Source organism: Littorina saxatilis, linkage group LG7, assembly GCF_037325665.1.
Source record: "Littorina saxatilis isolate snail1 linkage group LG7, US_GU_Lsax_2.0, whole genome shotgun sequence".
In the NCBI taxonomy this organism is placed as follows: Eukaryota; Metazoa; Mollusca; class Gastropoda; order Littorinimorpha; family Littorinidae; genus Littorina; species Littorina saxatilis.
Window position 1 is genome coordinate 30,046,441 of NC_090251.1, and position 17,841 is coordinate 30,064,281.

The following is a 17,841-nucleotide window of genomic DNA, read 5'->3' on the forward strand; positions in this document are numbered from 1 at the left end:
CGCCGCGATGGAGGCACTACATAGGGCTTGTTGTGGAGAGGTTATTTTACTGGCAGGAGAGACTGACGCATTCTGCTCTCTTTTCGCATTGTCCTAAAAAGGACAGACGGTGCTAGCCAGCGGTGAGGGCTGAAAGCGAGAAGTGACAAGCACAAGACACTTCGCCAACACACTAGACACGTCACACAACCGTTTGGCAGGCGCTGAGGTGGAACCAAAATCGGTTCAGCGCTGCGCGCTGAGAGCACGTGTTGAAATATCGACCAGGTTGTGTCCTGTCCCGGGTGTACCTGAATATGCCCACTAAATTTGAAGCAGATCCATCGAGAACTTTGGCCGTGCATCGCGCACACACACACACACACACACACACACACAGACAGACACAAGTCGTATATATATATAGATAGATGTTGCATTTGCTTGCAACTAATTGTTGAATAAAGAACACTTTTTTTTATTTTTGAGAAATGGCTTGCTTGCATTTGGTGGGTTTAATCTTTGAAGTTAAAGTGTTTTATAAAAAACGAGAGAGAAAAAAATGGAAAATGTTGTGAGAGGTCTGACAAGCAGCACATTTTAAGGCACTTCAGGTTGACTGATTCAAGTGATTGACACGCAACAAACACTCTTCTTGGATGTGAATGCTTGAAGTGGTCATGGCTTCAAATTATGTTTGTTTGTTTTTGCTTCTGATCTGCATTTTACTTTAGTTACCCTTAGCAAGGTCGGTCCCCCCCCCGCGGGTTAGGGGGAAGAATTTACCCGATGCTCCCCAGCGCACATATCTCACCAACAGGCGACTCAAGGCGCACATACACTCATTCACACACACGGAGACTTAAAGTCACCAACACACATTTGTGTGTGTGATATAATGTGTGACTGTGTGTGTGTCTGTGTGTGTTTCTGTGTGTCTTGTGTATTGCAGGCTTACATGTGTACAGAAAGTGGCAGAGATACGTACATTGTTCAGTTTACTTGGCTAATGAACACTATGTACAGGTTTACACAGTTTTGTTAACATGTTGATGATGATCCATCTTTCGTCTGTTGCAGGTCTCCCCACTAAGCTGACAGACTACAGTACTGTGCCATGGCCATGAAAGCAGTCCAGTCTGCTCAGAGCTCTGTTGAGGTTCAAGCTTTCCTGCCATGACCTGCTTGTTTCGCAAATACAATCTTCAAAATGTGATTTGCTCAAAAGAGTGTAGAAGCAGCTTGAGAGGAATATGCCTTGAGTTTACAGTTTGTCTTCTGAGATAGCAGAAACATATCTGCAGGGCATGACAGTCCCGAGCAGAAAGAATAAAGACTGGTTTGTGAAGATATCTCCTCACAGTGAACGATTGAAAAATATTTTTTCTGCACTGACATATGTACCGAGTAAGTGAGTGGAAGGATACCTAGCTGTGAAAAATGTCAAGTGTCTTTACACATGTTAACGAGCTGACCCAGAAAGAAGGCTACGCCCAAGACCAACGATCCCATCGGGACGCGTCCTTTTCACAATTCACTGCAACGAACTGTGTCTGGCCAATGCAGGCGGCATTCAGAGTGAGAAATCTTGCCGACCAGCAGAGCTGAAGACACGATGGCTGAGCCTCCATCCATGGACCCTTCGATGATGAACCCCTCAGGGGTCTACGATTCATCATCAGGGAGCGATGGAAGCTACCCCTTCGACACCAAGGTGGAGGGGTATGACTTCGAGTTCGAGCCTCCTGCAGACTCACGTTATGAGTGTGCCATTTGTCTGTTTGTGCTGCGAGAACCACGACAGACACCCTGTGGGCATCGCTTCTGCAAGAACTGTATACTGCGGTGGATTAGGTGTGTGTTTGGGGGATATTTGTTTAAGGAATAAGGGTGTGTGTGTTTAATGTGTGTGCAAGAGAGAATATTGATGAGACCATGTGTTTGTGTCACTGTGTGTGTGTGTCACTGTGTGTGTGTGTGTGAAGAATAAGGATGTGTTTGCGAGAGTGAGAGACATTGTGTGAAAATAACTGTGTATTTTGGTATGGGCTGTAGAGAAGAAGCACCCCCCACGGGTTAGGGGGAAGAATTTACCCGATGCTCCCCAGCATGTCGTAAGAGGCGACTAACGGATTCTGTTTCTCCTTTTACCCTTGTTAAGTGTTTCTTGTATAGAATATAGCCAATGTTTGTAAAGATTTTAGTCAAGCAGTATGTAAGAAATGTTAAGTCCTTTGTACTGGAAACTTGCATTCTCCCAGTAAGGTAATATATTGTACTACGTTGCAAGCCCCTGGAGCAATTTTTTGATTAGTGCTTTTGTGAACAAGAAACAATTGACAAGTGGCCGGCTCTATCCCATCTCCCCCCCTTTCCCCGTCGCGATATAACCTTCGTGGTTGAAAACGACGTTAAACACCAAATAAAGAAAGACAGAAAGAGAAGAAGCACTCTTGAAGTTAAAGCTGAGGCCACAATATTATTGATCACTGTTTTTGAAAGAAAAAGGTATCATGGTGGTATCGGGCGTACACTACTGGTTATGCAGTGACGGTACAGTATCATGCCTGTTTTTTTCCAAAACATCAGTTAATTAAGTCAGTATTTCACAAATTGATGCTCAAATCCCATTTTTCTCTCTGTTTTTAGGGGCTCTCATCAGCCTGCAAGATGTCCGGTCGACAACGAAGAAATTTTAGAATCCGACTTGTTTCCAGACAATTTCGCAAGGCGAGAGATTCAGAACTTCAACGCCAGGTGTCCCAATAGCAAACAAGGCTGTGATGTGATAACGACAGTCAAAGAATTACCTGTGAGAATGCTGGTCACATTTTCTGTAGATATATATATATACCTTCTTGTACACGATCATCGGTCCACCGCCACAGATCTTTCTGGGCTTTTACATGGGATAAGACTGTCCTTTTTCTTGGAAATATACCGAAAAACTACAGCCTGGCTGTTAAAAACTACAGCCTGTCTGTTAAAAACTACAGCCTGGCTGTTAAAAACTACAGCCTGTCTGTTAAAAACTACAGCCTGTCTGTTAAAAACTACAGCCTGGCTGTTAAAAACTACAGCCTGGCTGTTTTCTATGCAGAGTGAGATTGTTTTGCTGAATTAATTTTGCAGATTGACAAGGGTGTTGTGTACAAAATTAAATTGGTAACAAAAATCCCTGTAGGCACACAAAGCAGGCAGGCTGTTAATTTATAGTGTGTGTTTAACTTTAAGTGGAGCGATGCTAGTCTTATCCTATGTCATTGCCTTAGATCAATTCCATGTAAAGGCCTCGTTGAATCGTCGTTGATCGACAAGATGATCTAAACAATAAGGAAGGCATCTTTAAGACAGATAAGCTATATTCATGGGGTGATGACTTTTTCTTGAAATTGATTTGCATAATTATTGTTCTAGTTTGTTGTAGGAAAACAATTGTAGCACAGTATTTTTTCTGTGTGGGTGTGCACATATGTGCTAGTGTTCAGTACAGTGGAACCCCCCTTTTAAGACCTCAAAAAATCTGAGATAAATCGGGTCTTAAAAAGGAGGGAGTCTTAAAATGGGGGTCATTTTACAGAGGTTATGAACAGAAGTCTGAGAAAACAAGGTCTTAAAACGGAGGGAGTCTTAAATTGGGGGGTCTTAAAAGGGGGGTTCCACTGTATTCTGGGCTGATTATACAGACCTGTTTACCAGTACGATTTGGGCGTATTTTGTACGCCAAATTATTATCGGTACGCAAATACGCGACACACGCACAAATACGCATAAGAAAAAGTCTAGAATACGTTTTCCGGTGTTGGTGTGCTGATTACGGGATGGTACAACTGATACCGGTTTCGGTCGAAGGGAGATAACCATGACAGCGAGTCTTCAGCTGTGGAAACCTTGTTCAGTTGTTGGCACGTGCGATCGTCTGGACAATCGTGGCAAAATGAAGCGGTAAAATGTGCCAGTTTCGGATGACTGTACGAAGTCTAAACAGCAGAAGCAGCAGATTTTCTTGGAGAAATATAAGAAAGAGCCAGGAATTGTGGAGTCTTACTATGGGAAAAAGTCATGCACACTGCAAGTATTGTAAATCAAATTTCTCCGTTGCCCATGCTGGGAAATATGACATCGAACGACACTGCATTTCCAAAACTCACCTGGACAAGGTTGCTGCAAAGAAAATCCGCTGAAAGCTGCCAAGGAATTATGAAGTTCATTCCCGCAAAGCAAATCCTGCCAGAAGAAAAGACTGTTGTCCGTGCTGAAGCAATGTTTTCTGAGATGATTGTAAAAATGAACTTGCCACTGTCAACCGCAGATGTTATTTCACGAACTGCATCTTTTCATTATCAATCTGTTTGGAAGACACTGGTTATAATGCTATAAACTGACAGGTAAATAAAATTGTTTTTATCCCTGTTGTATTGGAAGGAGTTAAATTCTGAAGGTGTTCACAAGACATGCTATTCTTACACCAACACGTTTGCACCCACGCATACATTTTCCCTAGCCCATATGGCTTTGCTTGCAAAGTACACCAACTTTTTGAAAAATACACTCAACTTTTTGGGAAAGTACTCTTGCCTCGGGTTTAGGGTAAACAGGTCTGATTATAGTATGAGAGTCACAAAAAAAATTGTTTTAATGTTTGCATTTTATGTCATCCCAGGCTCACCAGAATGAATGTCCATTAGCTCTAGTCCCGTGTCCAAACAGATGTTCCAACGTGTTGCTACGAAGAGACCTCGAGGAACATGTCAAAAGCGCCTGTGATCGCCGCAGTGTACAGTGCCCAGATTGTAGCAACGATTTCATCGCCTTGGAATTTGAGGTGAGGGGTTTAAGTGTTAGTGTGCAAGTTGTGGTAAGATTACAGAGTGAAGAGTTAATATTGGTTATGTGTTAGTGTTTCAGGATGTTTGGTGCAGTGGGGGTGAAAAATGTGTGTGCGTGCGTGCGTGTGTGTGTGTGTGTGTGATCTTTAAAATATTTGGCTTGGCATGGGAATATGGGGAATGTCACAGTGATAGGGAGGAGGATCTGTCTTCATTTTCTTCAGGGAAAAATGTTAAGAAAAGTTTTAACTTCTTGAGGTTTGTTTGACATTAGTATGACGTCACTGTGTTGAGAGGTCACCTCCAAAGAAGAGACTCCTTCTCTTGTTAATTGATGATCTGCTACTTTAATCATAGTATTTAAAATGGGCACCCAGGGTCGAAGGACGTTATTTTTGGACAGGTTTCTTGTGAGAGATGGTACTCTACCATCTTGTTGAATGGTAGTTGCCATTCCCTATACAATATGACCTTTTTTACATTTAGTCAAGTTTTAACGTAGAGGAGGAATCGAGACGAGGGTCGTGGTGTATGTGTGTGTGTGTGTGTCTGTCTGTCTGTGCGTGTCTGTCTGTCTGTGCGTGTGTGTGTGTAGAGCGATTCAGACCAAACTACTGGACCGATCTTTATGAAATTTGACATGAGAGTTCCTGGGAATGATATCCCCGGACGTTTTTTTCTTTTTTTCGATAAATACCTTTGATGACGTCATATCTGGCTTTTTGTAAAAGTTGACGCGGCACAGTCACACCCTCATTTTTCAATCAAATTGATTGAAATTTTGGCCAAGCCATCTTCGACGAAGGCCGGACTTCGGTATTGCATTTCAGCTTGGTGGCTTAAAAATTAATTTATGACTTTGGTCATTAAAAATCTGAAAATTTTAAAAAAATAATTTGTTTTTAAAACTATCTAAATTTACGTTCATCTTATTCTTCATCATTTTCTGATTCCAAAAACATATAAATATGTTATATTCAAATTAAAAACAAGCTCTGAAAATTAAAAATATAAAAATTATTATTAAAATAAAATTTCCGAAATCGCTTTAAAAACAATTTCATCTTATTCCTTGTGGGTTCCTGATTCCAAAAACATATAGATGTGATATGTTTGAATTAAAAACACGCTCAGAAAGTTAAAAAGAATAGAGATAAAGAAAAGCGTGCTATCCTTCTCAGCGCAACTACTACCACGCTCTTCTTGTCAATTTCACTGCCTTTGCATCGAGCGGTGGACTGACGATGCTACGAGTATATGCTCTTGCTGTAAAAATGCAGTGAGTTGAGTTTCATTCTGTTAGTTCGACAGCTTGACTAAATGTTGTAATTTCGCCTTACGCGACTTGTTTAATGATGTTATCAGAGATTGACATAAGTACAAGGCTGCACAGTAGATTTGGGGCATGTGTCCAAGGGAATGAATGCTCTTTTTCCATGTAAAGGCCCAGACGGGTCTGTGGTGGTGAACGTAATCATGTACAGTAGTCGGTAGAACCTCCCAGGCAGGGTGAGCCGTGACTCTAATAGCGGCCCTGGAGGGTACGGTCTGCATTAAATCAGTAGTCAAAGGGTTAAGACTCCACCCTTTTAAGACCTTTTTTACTCTCCAGATTTTCTGTTCATATAACCTCTGTAAATGTACCTCCATTTTTCTTCTTCTTCTTCTTCGTTCATGGGCTTAGACACCCACGTTCACTCATGTTTTTAGCACGAGTGGATTTTTGCGTGTATGACCGTTTTTACCCCGCCATTCGGGCAGCATACGCCGATTTCGGGGGAGCACCTCCATTTTAAAACTTCCTCGTTTTTAAGACTTGATTTTAAGAACAAATAATTTGGCCTTAAAATGGAGGCTCCACTGTGCACAGTGAGGGCAGATTTTGTACGTCTGTATGAGCTGAATCATGCACCCAAAGTAGGCACAGACTTTACTCCACCCTTTGCATTGTGTCGACCAGGAAGAGATTGTAGGTGTCTAATTGTAACATCTTGGTAGATATCTAGAGGTTACCTGAGGGTATGACAACCTACAAGTACAATGATTGTATGTGCGTAAGCTGTTACTTTCAATGCTTGGGGAAGGGGGGGGGGGGGGTCACAGGAGTTGATGTCTAGAAGAAGTTTTTCTAGAAGATGTTTTTGTGAGTGCCACAGGAGTTGATGTCTAGAAGAAGAAGGAGCGAACGAGAAGAAGGTGTGGATGTGTGTGTGTGTGTGTGTGTGTGTGTGTGTGTGTGTGTGTGTGTGTGTGTGTGTGTGTGTGTGTGTGTGTGTGTGTGTGTGTGTGTGTGTGTGGAAAAAAAGGATGGAGAAGATAGAAGAGATATATATATGTGTGAGAATGTAGTCCTCAGAGGTTTCCCTCGTGAAAGTCCGGGTTGCTTTCCCTGGGAAGAGTATACATTTCTGTTTTTCTTTGTGTTTTTCAAGCCTTAAGACTTTCGCTGGCAGCTTTGGATCTTTTACACAGGGGTCTCATTTGCAAGAAAGTTGACAATATCCCTTTGTACGGAATGGAATCCATGATCTAGCAATGAACTGGCTTATGAGCCAAAACAAACCAACCGCTGAGCTATGTGCTCTTATAACGTTTTATTGTGTGTCAGACTGTGTGCTTGTGTGGGGTGTGCTTGTGCTATGAGAAAAGAATAGTTCCATGTGCCTGTTTACTTGTAGCTTTAAATTGAACCAGGAAGTCATTTCATATCGTCAGGACAGACGTGACATTTTGTTTGGCTTCACATGTCCCTGAAAAAAACATTCTCGTAATCCTGAGAAACCTTTTTAAAGAGCAGGAGCTAAGTTTGTGTGTGTGTGTGTGTGTGTGTGTGTGTGTGTGTGTGTGTGTGTTAGGCTTGGTTGTCTATGAGTAAGAACATTTCACACTTTACAAAAGAGACAGAGAGCAGACAGAATGGAGGAGGGGGGGGGGGGGGTAAGAGACAGAGCAGACAGAATGGAGGGGGGGGGGGGAGGGGGGTGAATGAAGGTTTGGCAGTTCTTTATTAAAAAAAAGAAAGAATTAAGGCGGAGTAATGGAGTGGGGTTATCGTGAGTGCAAAGACACAGTTTAACTGTCTGTTTTGATCATGTGTAGGTTTTGATTTTGATTTCAAAAAGTGTGGCTTGACACTTGCTTATTCTATCACTGCTGGATGGTCTTACATTCTACAATCCAATGTTATCTCATCGGGCTACTAACAGGGAGAATTTATAGATTATTGAAATACTGGTTTTGAGTGTAAGATTGAAATTAATCACCCTGTGTCGGACATGTCTGAAAACACCCCGCGCGGAGGGGTTTTGCATCCAGCGCAGAGAACATTTTCTCGGCTCGCGCGGCAGCAAGCAGGATGTCTCTAGACTGTAATGTGTGTGTGTGTGTGTTTTCATTTGGAAGGGGAATCAAAATGGGTAAATTGACAGAGAAAAACAAATTATTATGAGACAAATGAAACAAATTTTTTTTTCGATTCACCCAAAAAGAGCAAACTTTGCAAAAAAAAGTAACACACTCTTTGAAAATTGAACTTAATGGCCTGTCATAGTGCAGACCGGTGTGGAACAGCAAATGTTGATGTACAGTTAAGATTGAATAAATGCTTACTATTCAGGAAATGGTTACAAAAAATCCCAAGTTCACTCTTAAAAAGTGGGAAACGTGCACAAGCTGTGAAACATATTTGACTTCCCGTTCATCTTGTTTGCTTTGCAATGTTTGCACTTTTTTTTTTAATGTAAACCGACTAAACGTCCGCATTAGAAAATGCTCTCTAGTGTTTACATTGACATTTTCCTCAATTGATTCAGTACAGTTTTAAGGGGTGAGTAAAGCTACTGTTCAGTTATTTTTATTTTTTTATTTTTTTTACGAGGATTTATATCGCGCACGTATCTCACCACACAAGGCGACTCAAGGCGCATGTTACCTATTAATGCCGTGTGAGATCGAATTTTTTACACAATAATTATATCACGCATTCACATCGGCCAGTAGATCAACAGCCTATAGGCGCTGCATCCACCTTTCACGGCCTATTATTCCAGGTCACACAGGTATTTTGGTGGACATTTTTATCTACGCCTATACAATTTTGCCAGGAAAGACCCTTTTGTCAATCGTGGGATCTTTAACGTGCATACCCCAATGTAGTGTACACGAAGGGACCTCGGTTTATCGTCTCATCCGAAAGACTAGCACTTGAACCCACCACCTAGGTTAGTAAAGGGGGGAGAAAATTGCTAACGCCCTGACCCAGGGTCGAACTCGCAACCTCTCGCTTCCGAGCGCAAGTGCGTTACTACTCAGCCACCCAGTTATTCAGTGTACTCTGTCTGGCTATTTTCAGAAAAAGAAGGTACTAAAATAGCCGACCTCTTTATGAAGAGGACTGATTTAGTACTTTCCTGAATAAAAACTGTCTGTTATTATTGCCAGGTGATTTACTGTGTGCAAGTGATTAACACTATAATCTAGAGCTAAGAAGCGTTGACATTGAAGTTTTCCTCAGATCAAATCACAATGATACCATTCAGGTGTCAATACATGTTCAATGAATCATGTGTATTGTGTTTCCTCCCTCTGGCTATTTTCAGAAAGAAGGTACTAAAATAGCTGCTAACTTCTTTATTTAAGGCAGAAGACAATTAATTGTCAATGTCAGGCTTCAGTAGTTTCTTAAAAAAGAACTGGCTGTTATTTAATTGTCAGACGATTTACTTTGGGTGAGAGTGTGTGCACTCCACAATAGTGTGGAATTACAAATAATGACTGGGAAGTAGTGTTTTAGTCGCCAGTGTCTTGTTACTTGTAAATTGATCTCAGGACAGTTTTTTTTACCTTGAAGGCATGGCCGATAGTGATTCATTGGTGTAATCTGATACCTTTTGAAGCCGCCATTAGCTAAATATACTCGTGATAGCAAGGTTGAGAATAGTAACCAGGAAGCCTTTTTCCTTGGCAGATCAAGTGGGTTTGGGGGGGGGGGGGGGGGGGGTGTTTCAAAAGGGAATATTGTTTGGCTCAGTGCAGTGTCTGCCTGTATATAAATTATAATGTGTGACAGTGTGTGACGTGTGTGTGTTTCAGTCTCTCTCTCTCTCTCTGTCCCTCTCTCTATCTTGATCTGTCTCTCTCTCATCTCCCCCCCCCCCCCCCCCCACCCCCATTATGCATATGCCTTTCTGCCTTAAATTTGTATTGTGTCTGCCTGCTAGCCTGTCTGCAGCCGACCTGCATCTACATGTGCGTATATGTCTGTGCGTGTGTGTGAGTATACCTGTGCGTGTGTACCAGGATGTCTGCAGCATGTACAGAATGCAGCACTTCACCCCTTAACCATCTAAGGCAATATTGTAGGTAATGTGTGTACAATCAGGAAGGGAATTAGTGTTAAAGTCTTCCACGATCACAAAAGCAACTTGTTTACAGTTCTTGTCCCAAAACGGACATACCCTCTTTCGCAATACCGCAGATCAAGAGATAGGTGTAGAATTATAACTCTGGCAGGCACTTATGAACCGATCAGAATATTTTGTGTTGTTTACAACACAGCTCTCATCTACAGGTGTAGAATTATAACTCTGGCAGGCACTTAAAAACCGATCACATTACCCTCTGTTGTTTGCAACACAGCTCTCACCTAATTACCCCTCCCCACCCCACCCCAAAGTAATATGTACAGGAGTGTGAAAAAAAAGGCAGAGAAAAAAGTGCAAGCAGAGACCTCCTTATCAATTTTCGAGAATAATCTCAAAGGTAATAGCATTACGGTCAAGTAGTGACCCAAATTGACTGCGTAACTGACATGTCTTTGTGGTCTGGTATAAATACGTTAGACTAGTTATGGTGCCTGTGGGTAGGACTTCCCCCCCCCCCCCCCCCCCTTCTTTCCTTCAAGTACATAAGTGGGAACAGGGTCAAAAAAGGTATGAGACAATCAATCTTCTAGAACAGTCTCAACAGAGATAGTATGAAGGTGGTCGTGTAGAAAGGTGACGGTTTGTCTTCATGCTCTTATTGTTTTTTCAAGTAATTCAATACCCGGTGCTGAGGCTTTAAGTTTAATGGACTGGATAACCACTGGGCTGTTATAAGTGCATGCTGTTGAGTATCAAGGGTTATCTACATGAGGGTGGGCTTGATTAATTTAAGCTAAGAACACTTGCCAATTACAAGAAAAAATGTTTACAGCAAAAGACGTGCACACACACGCACGCACATGCAAGCGTGCGCGCACACACAAGCGTGCGCGCGCACACACACACACACACACACACACACACACACACACACACACACACACACACACACACACACACACACACACACACACACACAAGATTTAACCGACTAAAGAGCATTTGGAACATTTGGTCCTACTCCCAGTGTGGACTTGGTTGGGGGGGGGGGAACATTTATTTATTTTTGTGTTTGACCTGTGTCTGTGTACATGTGTGTCCTGTGCTGGGGGGGGGGGGGGGGGGTTCGTGTTCGTGCAAGCACCGTAATGCATGCATGCATTTACATCAGTGATGACAGCAACAAATTTTGTGGGACACGATTGCATTGAATTTTCCTTTTCCTGGTACTGTTGTATGTAGAATGATTACATCATTGTTTGATACTGAGACTGTTCTTAAGAGTATCAGTTTTCTTGTTGCAAAAGTCCAGGTTTAAATGCAGGATATCGTCGGTGAAATCGTGGGACCTCGTAAGTGCTTCTTGGCGCCAAGTCGCTTACGAGTCAGTCTATAGTGCACTGGTTTTGTAACCAGTTTGTCTCTGTCAGCGTCTTACTATGTCAGTCTATAGTGCACTGGTTTTGTAACCAGTTTGTCTCTGTCAGCATCTTACTATAAGTCAGTCAATAGTGCACTGGTTTTGTAACCAGTTTGTCTCTGTCAGCGTCTTACTATATAAGTCAGTCAATAGTGCACTGGTTTTGTAACCAGTTTGTCTCTGTCAGCGTCTTACTATAAGTCAGTCAATAGTGCACTGGTTTTGTAACCAGTTTGTCTCTGTCAGCGTCTTACTATAAGTCAGTCAATAGTGCACTGGTTTTGTAACCAGTTTGTCTCTGTCAGCGTCTTACTATAAGTCAGTCAATAGTGCACTGGTTTTGTAACCAGTTTGTCTCTGTCAGCGTCTTACTATAAGTCAGTCAATAGTGCACTGGTTTTGTAACCAGTTTGTCTCTGTCAGCGTCTTACTATAAGTCAGTCAATAGTGCACTGGTTTTGTAACCAGTTTGTCTCTGTCAGCGTCTTACTATAAGTCAGTCAATAGTGCACTGGTTTTGTAACCAGTTTGTCTCTGTCAGTGTCTTACTACTGTCTTACAGTAGGGTAAACTGTTCACTCTAAATAAAGAAGACGAAAAAAGCTGAAATAACTTCTTCTTTTTGTTAAAAAGACACATTCTGCTTGGCCCGGCCTGTGTCTGTCAGATGTAATATGACATGCCAGTTTGTTGAAGGCGGAAAGACTCTTCCTTGATGACGCAATTTATGCACCGCAGTTCCTTGTTATTGAAAGATTGCGATCTCAGTGGGAAGTGTGTCATGATGCACTGCCTCTTTGTTGTTCATTTGCAATGCAGTAATATGACCAGTTACAGCCCATGCAGATATTATCTGTGGACCTGGTTAATTGCTACATGTACCTGAATTGGTTCATTTCATGTGTATCAGCACGGGGCCGTCAGACTCAAAACTGTCAATACCCTATCAGTGAATACCCAATACAAATCTTTGTGACAAACCAGGAACACCTGAGTTATATCATTATAGTCCATAACATGTAATTATCACCCTCGGTTCAGGCCCTTTTAAGTCCTCCCCCTCCCCCAATCCCACCTAACATCTGAGAAAATTGGGTCTTGTCCTAAAAACGAGGTAATCTTAAAACAGGGGTAAAAATACAGACATTAATATGTACCGAAAATCTGAGTAAGCAGAACCTGAAAAGAGCGGATGTGGCGGTATGGCGGGGGTTGAGGTGAGGGGGACTTGAAAGGGCCCGAACCGAGGGGGATATTACATGTTATGGACTATAATGATATAACTCAGGTGTTCCTGGTTTGTCACAAAGATTTGTATTAGGTATTCACTGTTTCCTGGGTGTTGACTGTTTTGAGTCCCTAGCCCCATGCTGATACACATGAAATGAATTATATCAACAGCGTAATATGGCGACATGTAGCATGTCTCATGAATTGCCAGCACCCCCCGTTGAGAAGTAAATTATCAATAATTTGTACATGAAGCAGACTGCTTTTAAAGAAGCATTTTTAGCATCTGGTGTAAAAACAAGTCCCGTTTGAGCATATAAATCTGACACTGCTTTATTTTAAATGTTTTTATGAACATTTAGCAAACCATATAGATAGTATCTGGACGGATAAAAAATTGCTTCTAGTGTTTGACGCGGACAAGGTGATTGAGTACAAAAAAACAATATTTGCTCAGGTGTGTTGTTAGTATATCCTACGTACGTGAGAGAGACCACTCATGAGATAACAATATCGTTCAATTGACACGTGGGTATATCATGTAAATAAGGTCACGTCAAAGTAGTCTGACAGCTAGGGACCTGATTTTCCACTGCTCATGATACCAAAGTCACCGAGACAAACGTCATTCTGGAAACACTTTTGCACTTGCTGTTTCCACGAAAGAATTTTTAGATCTAAAACGTCAAGCTATACTTTCTAGAGTGACGAGGCTTTGGAAGAGATCGAGGTTTCATGAGAAGCATATTAATTCGGACATGTTGACTCTGGGATTTGTAGCAAAAGACAAGCAAGTACAGTATATATAGGATAAACAAAATACTACAACAGCTTGCTGCGTCGTACCAGATTTACACTCGTTGCTTTTTTGAAATATTGAAAAGCTTGCTTTCGCTCGCAGTTTAATATTTAAAAAAGTAACTTGTATAAATCTGGTACGACAAAGCAAGTCATGACGTAGTATTCTCTATATATCTGGCCATGGGTGCTTTTCCAACATGCAAAAATGTATCATTTTCTCACATTGTTAATAATGAACCACCATTGTTTTTGTGTGTTGCAGACACATGTACAGTCATGTCCTAAGGGTCAAGTCAAATGTCAGCTTTGTGAGGAGGAAGTAACGAGAGAAGTGGTAAGATTACATTCTTTCCCTTTTGGGGCTCTACCAAGGAGAGTGGATGTGTGAGAGAGAGAGAACGTAAGTGAGTGTGTATGTTAGTAAGAGAGAGATAGCGTCTGTGTGTGTGTGTGTGTGTGTGTGTGTGTGTGTGTGTGTGTGTGTGCGTGCGTGCATGCGTCTTCTTATCAAGGTTTAATGAAGCCATATGAAATACAATGCACCAGGAATTAACTGTGTTGTTTTTTCTCTTGGCTTTTTTTTACCAAGTGTGTTGTGTGATTGCGTGAGAATTATATTTCTAATAGTGAGTATGTCAAAGTCAGCCATCTGTCAGTGTCTGTGTTTGGATGCAGTATACTGACATGAAATGTTGAAATGAGAATGCAGAGCTCTATATTCTGTCTTGTTTTTTGCAGCTTCCAACTCATGAAGAGGACCTATGCCCCCAAAAAATCATCACATGTACCTTTGGTGTTTTAGGATGCAATATAAAGGTGAGAAATGTTGTTTTCTTATCTTTTTACATTTAGTCAAGTTTTGACTAAATGTTTTAACGTAGAGGGGGGAATCGAGACGAGGGTCGTGGTGTATGTGCGTGCGTGCGTGCGTGTGTGTGTGTGTGTGTGTGTGTGTCTGTGTGTGTGTGTAGAGCGATTCAGACTAAACTACTGGACCGATCTTTATGAAATTTGACATGAGAGTTCCTGGGTATGAAATCCCCGAACGTTTTTTTCATTTTTTTGATAAATGTCTTTGATGACGTCATATCCGGCTTTTCGTGAAAGTTGAGGCGGCACTGTCACGCCCTCATTTTTCAACCAAATTGGTTGACATTTTGGTCAAGTAATCTTCGACGAAGCCCGGACTTCGGTATTGCATTTCAGCTTGGTGGCTTAAAAATTAATTAATGACTTTGGTCATTAAAAATCTGAAAATTGTAAAAAAAAATAAAAATTTATAAAACGATCCAAATTTACGTTCATCTTATTCTCCATCATTTTCTGATTCCAAAAACATATAAATATGTTATATTTGGATTAAAAACAAGCTCTGGAAATTAAATATATAAAAATTATTATCAAAATTAAATTGTCCAAATCAATTTAAAAACACTTTCATCTTATTCCTTGTCGGTTCCTGATTCCAAAAACATATAGATATGATATGTTTGGATTAAAAACACGCTCAGAAAGTTAAAACAAAGAGAGGTACAGAAAAGCGTGCTATCCTTCTTAGCGCAACTACTACCCCGCTCTTCTTGTCAATTTCACTGCCTTTGCCATGAGCGGTGGACTGACGATGCTACGAGTATACGGTCTTGCTGAAAAATGGCATTGCGTTCAGTTTCATTCTGTGAGTTCGACAGCTACTTGACTAAATGTTGTATTTTCGCCTTACGCGACTTGGTTTTTTTTTAAAATGAATTACTCAGAGAATGGAGAAACCAGAAAAGTAACTTAGAGCATCCTCCTTTCTTTGGATGGTAAAAAGAACATCTCCATTTGCATCATGTTTTACCCAAGGAGACAAAGTCCTAGCTGACACCAAAGGCTGTCAAATTTTCACTGATTTGAATTTGTACACAAACATTTCATGGAATACGAAAGTTGACTTTTTACCCAGTAGAATCTACCGGTATCCTTCCGCATCTACTGGGTATTTATTTCTCGGTTATTCCTGCACTTGATTAGCTCGCTTAACGAACAATAACAATATAAGGTGGGCCAGTTGCAGCCTGAGATTACTGGTACATGTAGACTTTTTTTTACTGAACAAAAAGCAGTCATTGGCTAATCAAGATACCCAGTAAAAAGAATACCCTCACGTGTGCAAAAGTGAAAGAATAGTACTCTGGGTCTCTACAGATCTGTGGGTCTGGGTAGTCCAAGCCCTACATCTGTGGGTCTGGGTAGTCCAAGCCCTAGATCTGTGTGTCTGGGTAGTCCAAGCCCTAGATCTGTGGCAGACCTGTTTACACTACACATTGAGCGTAGTAAACTACGAATTTGAATAATATACTACGCAACTACGCAAGTCTGTCGTTTTCTACGCAAACGGTATTTAAAAAAAAAAAAAAAAAAAATTAAAAATTTTTTTGTTTTTGTTTTTTTGTTGTCTTTACTGTTTACACCTGTTCCTTGTCCCGTTGTGCTCTCACACCGCCCCGTCCCTGCACGCAAACGGTATTGTTTCGGCTACGCATATCACAATCCGTAATTTTCTTCATCTCCCTTGACTGATCCATTTTCCAATCCATGTTTTCGGCCAGGAGTCGTTTGCTGCATGCAGCGCGTAAAGCGCCCGCGGGCGTTGCGTTGTAGCTTGTTAATGCCGAATAGGCTTCTCCAAGCAAATGCCGGGCACAACTGAACGCGTTACTGCCAAACCATGCGGGCGTTTCGACACAATGGCTGAACGCAGAGCACACGAAAGTGAAGATGAGAACTGTGAAGAAAATGACTCCGAAAGGCCACCGACCAAAAAGAAAAAGACGAGCAATGCGCCGAACCAAGTCTTTCTGCCAAAATATCATCAGGACTACCCATGCCTTGTCTCTTCGCGGAAAGGAAAACGTCATGCTCATTGCACTGTCTGCAATTCCCATTTTTCCGTCAGTCAATCAATACATGTGGTAAAAAGTAGCAATCATTGTTCTTGTTGTTGTGATAGGTCGACGAGAAATTCTACACATTCAATTACAAAACTACACATTTGCCTCATTTTGCTCCCAGAAAATACACATGCAATGTTTTAGGGGTAAACAGGTCTGCTGTGGGTATGAGTCTGAGTGAAAGAACACTCTTTTTCTCCTTTGTGAAGCCTTGGACAGATGTTTGGCGAGTTCAGAGAGCTAGGTTTACAGGGAAGGATTTTTAGGATATTTCAAGGAGATACACTTGTATTCATTTTCTTGCTCAGATCTATTAGTATCTGAGATTAACTTTGGAGCAGGAAGTTGAGGACTAAATCTCCAATCAGTGTTTTCCTGGTGCAAAGAGCATGGCAATGGTGGATTGCTTTCTATTAATTCATACTCGAAAGTATTTCTGATAAAACATTATCTCCTACACACTTTTGCTCAGTCGTAATAACAATCTTGAAGTCAAGTGTCATGACTCATTGTAACCCCTTGACTGCCGGAAGAATTTGGTTTAAAAATCCAATGAAAAAACCAGAACAGGCCATCTAAAACAACTGGCCAAAACTGATAAAATTGACTCCAGATGAGGCTCATCTTCCTGCAATTAAAAGGACAATATACAGCGGTTGTTTCCCTCGCAGTCTATTGATTTTCTGATGATAGCAAAGTATGTACATATAACTTTGTGGCACTTAAAATTAAATTAAATAAGATTCACGAGAGAGGTTGTTGTTGGTTTTCACTTGCACTTCAAATCAGCAAGAACAACAAACTTAGGTCTACAGTTTATTTCATAGAATGTTAAGACTGTTAACACTAGAAATTGCTGGTGTTTGATAACCTTGCCACACAGTAGTTCTCAATAGCCTGTAGGCACATTCCCTGCAAAGGAGCCTCAACCATTTGTGTTTTTCAGATTGAGCGCTGCACGATGGAGGACCATTTACGAGACAGCATGTCAGATCACATGGTTATGCTGTGCCAAGGGCTCACGCGAATCTTCCACTTTCTTAACATGGACCCCTTGTCACGAGACATGACGACGTTCCCGTCACGAAACCTCTCGCCCACGGAGATGTCCGGGGCCATGACCAGTATGGCACATCACTTGACCTCTGTGGAAGCAGGGCTGTCGCTCAGGTCTTCTCCCGTACTTCAGGTGAGAGAGTGTTTGCTTTCTTATAGGCTGACTTTGGGTTTTCTGCAGGAATCAAATAACCTTTAGAAAATATCTTGCAATTGACTTAGCTGGCATC

At 41.5% G+C, this 17,841-nt stretch overlaps 1 protein-coding gene across 3 annotated transcripts in view; it reads left to right on the forward strand.

Moving 5' to 3' along the window:
• The window catches only part of LOC138971126 (TNF receptor-associated factor 6-like), a 32,368-nt gene that overhangs the window by 11,440 nt on the left and 3,087 nt on the right, over positions 1-17,841 (forward strand). For all 3 annotated transcript variants that reach the window (XM_070343753.1, XM_070343755.1, XM_070343754.1), the window contains exons 2-7: positions 1,060-1,833; positions 2,629-2,791; positions 4,643-4,804; positions 13,885-13,956; positions 14,361-14,438; positions 17,502-17,744. In XM_070343753.1, the coding sequence (XP_070199854.1) occupies positions 1,595-1,833; positions 2,629-2,791; positions 4,643-4,804; positions 13,885-13,956; positions 14,361-14,438; positions 17,502-17,744 (957 nt within the window). In that variant the 5' untranslated portion in view covers positions 1,060-1,594. The remainder of the gene's footprint in view (positions 1-1,059; positions 1,834-2,628; positions 2,792-4,642; positions 4,805-13,884; positions 13,957-14,360; positions 14,439-17,501; positions 17,745-17,841) is intronic.